We start from the raw sequence: 7,637 nt of genomic DNA, 5'->3' as shown, positions 1-7,637 counted from the left end.
GATAGCAAAATAATAGGTGACATGTAGGAAGTAGCAGCGCACCTTTGGATGTGAGATCATCCATGCTCATCGGAGCTCAGAGGGAGAAAGAAAGGCGTTTTTACGAGACAGAAAATGGCGCTACATGCAGAGCGGACGTTCCCAGCAGCGCACACTCTGACCAGAGCAAGTGTGGAATTCATAGATAATGTGGCGATTGTGAGATAAAACGATAAAAAACGGGGTAAGCAGTGACCCTCTGTATGTCTGGGGGGAGGAGGAAGTTGTGTGTGTGCAGACTGAAGGGAGAGAAAGTTGGAGGAATGCCAAAATACAGTAAGAAATCCATTCAACTCTGACCCAGATAGATAAATATTAATAATTTTGCCATCAAAAGCCCGGTCTAAATGAAAGTAGAGGCTTCAATCTTTCAGAATCTGGTGTCAGATTTCAGATAGTCATAGTAGAAAATATTCTGTGTGTCTTTAAAAATCAGTCAAAACGCTCAAAAACGGCTGGCACTGAGGAGGGTAGAAAATCTCAGAATGGCTGGCACTGAATGAGTTAATTACCACCACAGGAGAAGTTTGGCAGGATGTGAGTATAAATGCAGTATAAATCCACTAGAGGGCAGCAGAATGTCATACCAGGAACTCAAAAACGTGGAGTTTGTGTGAAACAAAAATAAACTAATCAAAGAAAAGTTGAGAAAGAAACAATATAACATAAAGCAATAAAAGGATGAAATGTCAAGTCACGTGATGTGATCTTAATTTTAAATTTCAGTTATTTATTTATGACGCCCTATGTCCCAGCATCCCCTGTGACCACGTACAGGATAAGCAGGTATAGATGACAAGATTATATTTATTTAGGTGTTTAAACTTAGAATTTGACTAATTATTGACCTATTTTGGCGCAAATCAGCTTTTATAGGGTTAACATTTTGCCTATTCATGGCTGAAAAAATATATGAATAAATGCTAGTAAATGTATGAAAACTATTTATGGACATAATTAAGGATCCATGTTGCATATTTTGGGTGTTTATAACTGATACAAAACTACAACATTTCAGGAACAAAAGCAGATGTCAAAATTCTCAAGTCTCAAGCCTGTTTTTCCTCAGATCAAAGTCCAAAACTCTATCTCTCACGTCCTTTCCTTGGCGGCGCCGATAGTGTCGGGAGGCGGTTCTATGTTGAGCTCTCGTCTGAGGTCCTCGATGTTCTGCTCCCACCGTCTCTCGTAGAAGACGCTCAGGACGCAGCGGGCGTTCCGTCCGTTCTGTAGCGCCCACAGACCTAAGGATGTGAGCAGGGTCTGTAGACGGCTGCAAGAGTGTGACACAAGGAAGAAAAACACGACAAAGAATACAGATGGAAAACACAATAGTTATATGATAAGAGCTAAAGAATGATTTCAAGAAAAACCAGGAAGTTTGCAGTTATTGAAGAGGAAATAAAATCATTTAAAAGTAAACAAACTGCTTACTGGCATCAAAGAGAGTTTCCTTGTATTGCAACATAGTCAGGTGTAAAGAATAGTAGTTTATAATTATTAATGGTTACTCATAATATTTTTGGCTGAATTATTCATGAAAAACAAATCCTTTATCTTATAAAGAATACAACCTGTCTCCATTGTGAATATGCAATTATTTCTTGGACACAGGGTTGCAGAACTGACAGGTTTATGCTGCACTACAAAGAAAAAAGATTTGGGTTTATTCTTCCAAAGAGAATTTTGTATTTCAAAGAAAACCTTTTGAACATCGAGCTTCTGAGTGAGTATCTACACTTTCTACGTCATCTCCTGGCCTATAGTTCTGTTAGATGTTCTTTTTAACACATCAGTGTTTTCTCCTGATACTTTCTCATTTAAAAGTGGCTAATGCTAGTCCTGAAGGGCTGCAGTCCTGTATGCTAGGCCGTTTCCCTGTCTTAAAGACAATAGGAGGGGGTCGCCAGATGCCTCCAAGAAATTAGGAATATTATTTGAACAATTTGAAACAATTTTTACTTAATTTGACGCTTTTTCTGCAACTATACAAAACTTGCCAACTATTATGATCACGTTTTATTGCCATATTTTTTGCTCCTTTTAATGCTTTTTTGCTACATTTCTCCCATTTCTGCCACTTCTCTAATAAATTTCAATGCCTTTTCTGCACATTTTTTCCACTTTCAAGACATTTTCAGCACTTATAAACCCTTTCCACCACTTTTCCAACTAATGTTGCACATGTTGACCCATTATTGTTACTTTTAACCTCTTTTCACTATATTTAGTGTTTCATTTTGACAATTTAACATCATTCACGATTTGTCATGACCATTATTTGCCCGTTTAAACCAATTGTTTTTAGTATTTGTTCCAATATTCACACTTTGAACACTTTTTTACCACTTTTTCTGTCCATTTGTGGCCAGTTTGCAACTTTTAACCAATTCCTGTGATTTTTAAAACCCCATTTCACCACCTTTTCCGCCATTTTTTGTGACTTTTAACCCATTTTATTTGTGATTAAAACAAAGATTTACATCTTTAAAATGACTATATACTATGGCAAATAATAGTAAACTTCCTGGTAAACAGTGGATATTATTCAGATAAATAAATAAATGTGTTTATCACAGATTCATAGAACAGCGGACCATCATTTTGCTGACTTTATGTATGGACCCTAAAAATCTCTCCCCTTTATTCCCCCTTATAGATGACCCTGTCTCCACATGACTGTTCTTCAATGTTCATGTCGGTGTTCAACCACCTTCAGGTACAGTGGGGGTCCCAAGTCGTTGGAACCTTTATTTTGGAGGTTCCAGGCTAAAAAAAGGTTGAGAAACCCTGCTCTAATCTCTTCTATAATTTCAGCTAAGGAACTGGTTTTCTACCTTGCGTTGAGTCGCAGAGGCCCCAACAAAGCACCCAGAACACACATAGGAAGTCCCGTCTGAGCCGCTTCAAACCACTTCACAGCCACTTCCCCTGAAAACAACAACAAACAAACCTTAAGTCGTGTAAAGTTGATCTGAATCAAAATGAACGTGCATCGATAATAAATTGTGCTTTGCTTTAAAGTTCACAAAGATTAGAAAAAAACTCTAAATTTGTTCAGATTAGTCAATAATAATGACTTTTTTTTTACCTTCCATTTGTGACCACCTCCAGCAGTCGATTCAGAATATAACGAACACACTCATTCTCATCATGTCGTCATAATCACACCCAGTGATCATTTTGCACATCAATACTGTTTCATTTCAAAGAAGCCAATTGTCCAGTGCGCTGCTGCTATTTAATAACCTTTTTTTCTTTTCATTCACAGACAATGTAGAGCCTGACTCACCCAGCATATTAGTGGGCATTCCCAGCAGCGTGTGCAGCAGATCATGCACCTCTCTGTAGCGCTGCATGACGTAGGCCAGCTCTTCATTGTCCACAAACCTCACATCTGCCCTGGAGTCAGGGGTCACGTGCTATGAGAAAGAGATTAAGTGTCTTAAAAAAAATCAACATTTCAGGAAAAAGGTTTCATATTCCAGACTTTTTGGATTAATGGACAGAAGATTACACACACACACACCCCCATATGCCATCACATATCTAACCTATTATATCTTTAGGAAACAAACAAAAAAAAAACAAGATCACAACCCAGTTTGTCCAGAAACCTAAAAATCAAATACACAATTTCAAGAAAAATAGAAATAAATGAGTGGATCCAGTTTTAAAGATTTTATTAGAGATTCTCAACTTGTGGGTCAGACACAAAAGTGGGTCGTGGGGACGTTTTCAAAGGGTTTTCAGTAAGAGTGCTTTTTAACGACACAAGTTTTTACAAATGTCATTGTTTAAGAAATTTAAATGTCTGTATCATTTCAAAAAGTGGCTGTACTCGTCATGTTTACAATATCAATCCTATTCTATGGATAGGATAGAGCAGTGTTTCTCAAATGGGGGTACGTAATGGCACTACAGGGGGTACTTGAGAGAGCAAGAGGAAAATTAACAAATGAAAGCATTAAAAATATGGGGTTTAATAATGTTTATTTTGAGTTAAAAATGATAATCATACTAAATATTACCAGCAACTCTCAAAACGACGACAAAAAAAAAAACACACAAAATAAGAGAAAAATATAGTGAATAATAAAAAGAACAGACAAACAACAACAAAATACACAAAATTACACCAAAAACACACAAAGGAAAAAAACACCCACAATTACCAGCAACACACAAAACAACAACAAATACACAAAATGAGAGAAAAAAAACTCAAGATCACTACAAAATACTGAAAAGTAACAGAGAAACATACAAAAATGCATTAAATAACTACCAAACGACACCAAAAACACAAACACACAGAGAATAAATTCAATAATACCAACAACACAAAAAAGTGACACCAAAAACACACAAAATGATGAGAGAAATGATCTTAGAGCATGAACTGAAAAGTCTTGGTCCCACATCAGGAGGGAGCTGACCAGACATAAGACAAACTATAGAAATAAATCTATTCAGGAGGCACTAAATACTGTTTCTTTCCATTCATTCACAAAATGAAATTCTTTAAAATGTCACTATTTCATTCCATCATTATGCTCTATAGTGAAATGTAAAGGATGTGACTGGAGGATTTCCTATAGAAGTGAGTCACAAACTCACATTGTCCTCAAGGAAACGCAGATATTCTCGGCCAAAGGAGCCGTCAGGGAGGGAGGCCATCGCTGTCAGATCCAGAGTCGAGAGTCTGATTCGGGGTCTTTCCCTGAAAGCAAAAAACACACTAAAGCATTCATTCGAATAAAAACAAAACAGAAACAAAAACTGTTTTAAAGATGAGTAAGACCAACCCAGGGACTCACGTTAGGATTGTGGAGCCTTCAGGGTCATTTCTCATCCTGTCCCTGAGATTTATCAACGCTTGGTGTCCCGTTGTCTCTCCGAGTACAGCAACCATGTCTGAGAAGTCCAGAGAGTTTTAATTAATCAACCCAATAAATAATAGGCCATGGGCTACGATAGCTATCCAAACCTCCAAAACCACATTTTTCTGATGCTTTAGGGCAGGGGTAGGCAACTATAATCACAGTAGGGCCACAAAAATGTGTATGTTTGATCGGAGGGCCACATGATCAACATTCATGTCAGCATTTATAATAACGAGCGATCTGAGCATTAACACAGGAATGTTTTTAAAGGAATTTTGTGTGTTTTTCTGTCATTCTGTGTATGTGTATATAACACATTTCACAGCACCCACTGTTCAAAATTACTTCCAAAGGCCCTGAGTCCAAGCCACTATTATTTTTATATTTATATATTTATTTATTTTCCCACAACAGTTGAGAATCATTACTACGCAATTATTATAAGGAACGAGAAGGCTGCTGCAGACTTCAATTCAATTCAACTTTATTTATATAGCGCAAATTACAACAAAGTCATCTCAAAGCGCTTAACAAAATAATGGTTTCGGTAACATGCTTGGAGTCTCGTCAAAAAAACCTGCAAACAATTCTGTTCACTGACCAATATTCTGCTGAAAAAACTGATGTTGTAACTGGCAGTATAAAAATAAAGTTGAATTGAATTATTATTATTATTCTATTTTGATTTTTTTAAAGGAACAATGCATCTATGTGAGTGTTCAGGTTTAACCGGTAAATCATGTTATCTTGTGATAGCCAAGAAGACTATAACAAATTATGTAAAAAATAATCATTTAAAATAAAATTTAGGTTGAATAACTGAAGCTTCACCACTTGGTCTCCAGCTGACGTGTGAAACTCACCTTGTTCCCACTTCCACTACGATCACACCTCACGTCACCACATTATCATCATAATGTAACTTGTTAACTGAAAAACTAACCTGACGACTTACTTCCCTCTACAGTTTCATTTTGTGGAAACTGGACAGAACTTTGTATTGTTATCGATGCCACAAGAAAAAGAAGTTCTCAGACTATGGGAAGTACAGTTGTCGAGCCATCAATTGTTTTCCTAATACCACAGTCAACAACTTGGGTGTCAGGGAGGAACCCTTTTCTGAAAATGGGAACAGTTTGAACGCTATGGGAACACAGTGAGATTTTGATGAATGTATTTAATATGAATATATAGTGAGCAGCTGGAGAGGATGAGGTGGAGGTCTCACCGTGTCTGTAGGGGTTTTGCAGAGCAGCCACACCCGACCCAACAGCCAGCAGGGCCTTTTGGATGGGGGTGGTGGGGATGTGTCCAGGATAAATCCCATCAGCGAACACAGTGTTGTTGCTGTGCAGCTGGTTGACACACAACACTGAGGAAAAAAACGTGGAATAATGAACAGACTGGACCCAAAAAAATGTCATTTGTTCTCTCAAAGGCAGTTTTTTTTTTTTTTTTTTCAACAAAAAATTATGTATATTTTATGTCATTATTCTGCTAAGTTTCATATTCTGAAAGTAAAATCACAAAGAACTATTTTTTATTTTTATTTTGACCAAATCACACACACAATGTGAGACCATGTGACTCCAATGCGAGTCATATGATTTCCATTTTGGCTGTTGAAATGATTCTTAAAACCAGCATTTTCAGATTTTATCACTTTATGATGTGCTTTTAAAAAAAAAAAAATTAACCAAAGAATGCACAAAATGTGTCATTCATCCTTTATTTATTTTCATGATTATGGATGTAATTATTGAATTGAACAACAACATATATATTTTTTTAAAAAGTGTGAATTCAAAATTCGATTATTCGCCATGTACAGTTTAAAAACAGTACAAGGAATTTAACTTGGTAAATGGTGGGAAAACAGAAAAAGAACAAATAAATAAATAAAAAATGTAAAAAATAACCAGAAATAATAATAATGAGAAATATAAAGAATAATGGATAAATATGGCAAATACATACAAGTGCCACAGGTAATAATTCAGTTTTATTGGAAATATCAAATATCTAAAGTGAACAAAAACATTTAAAGTGCTGCTGTGTGATTACCATTATATAAAAATATGAGTTTTGTCCTCAAAAATTTTTTTTAAAAAAAATTACATATCTTAAAATATGTTTAGAGGACATTTGTTTCTTAAAATCAATCAATAAAGAAATAAAATAACTTTTTGGAGTGAACTGGTTTTCATTTTATTCATTCATTCATTCATATTATGCAAGTAACGGTGCAACTTTTTTTATTCCCTGTACCTAAAGAAATATCAATGGAGAAACAAATCAATAGATATTAATAAATTAAGTTTCTCCATGTATAAATTGACTCTAATATGTTGATTAGCCTGCATGTATTACAGAAAGAATGGTACAGATTTGACATTGTGTGGCTGAGACTGTGACAGAGTCCAACACTGTAGCCTGACCTAGAACGCTCAAATGAGCGAGTTTTTAAACAATGTTCCACGTTATAACAATCGTTACATGTTGTATTTGTGAGTATGAGAACACGCAGAGTTTAGCATAGTCATACCTTTGCCGGGTAAAGCTGCATTTCGCAGCTTTAGTTGCTGAAAGTGCTTTCCTAGCCTTAGCCACATTATGAACAGCCTCTGCGCCTGCGCATTAAACTCCGCCCACAGTCAGAACATGGACCGTGCAGTAAACACAGGCAGAGGAAACGAGAAGGTGTTCCGGTTT

At 36.2% G+C, this 7,637-nt stretch overlaps 1 protein-coding gene across 1 annotated transcript; it reads right to left on the bottom strand.

Annotated features, from left to right (window-relative positions):
• Positions 1 to 423: 423 nt before the first annotated feature.
• On the bottom strand, positions 424 to 7,599 carry coq4 (coenzyme Q4 homolog (S. cerevisiae)). The gene is made up of 7 exons (XM_028462965.1): positions 7,471 to 7,599; positions 6,154 to 6,297; positions 4,860 to 4,956; positions 4,660 to 4,762; positions 3,332 to 3,461; positions 2,877 to 2,970; positions 424 to 1,312 (listed from the first exon to the last, which is right to left on the bottom strand). Exons 1-7 carry the CDS (start codon positions 7,535 to 7,537, stop codon positions 1,132 to 1,134), a joined length of 816 nt encoding a protein of 271 aa, XP_028318766.1. The 5' UTR covers positions 7,538 to 7,599; the 3' UTR covers positions 424 to 1,131.
• Positions 7,600 to 7,637: the final 38 nt, after the last annotated feature.

This window comes from Gouania willdenowi, chromosome 12 (assembly GCF_900634775.1).
Source record: "Gouania willdenowi chromosome 12, fGouWil2.1, whole genome shotgun sequence".
In the NCBI taxonomy this organism is placed as follows: domain Eukaryota; kingdom Metazoa; phylum Chordata; class Actinopteri; order Blenniiformes; family Gobiesocidae; genus Gouania; species Gouania willdenowi.
This window is presented reverse-complemented; position numbering and strand designations above follow the sequence as displayed.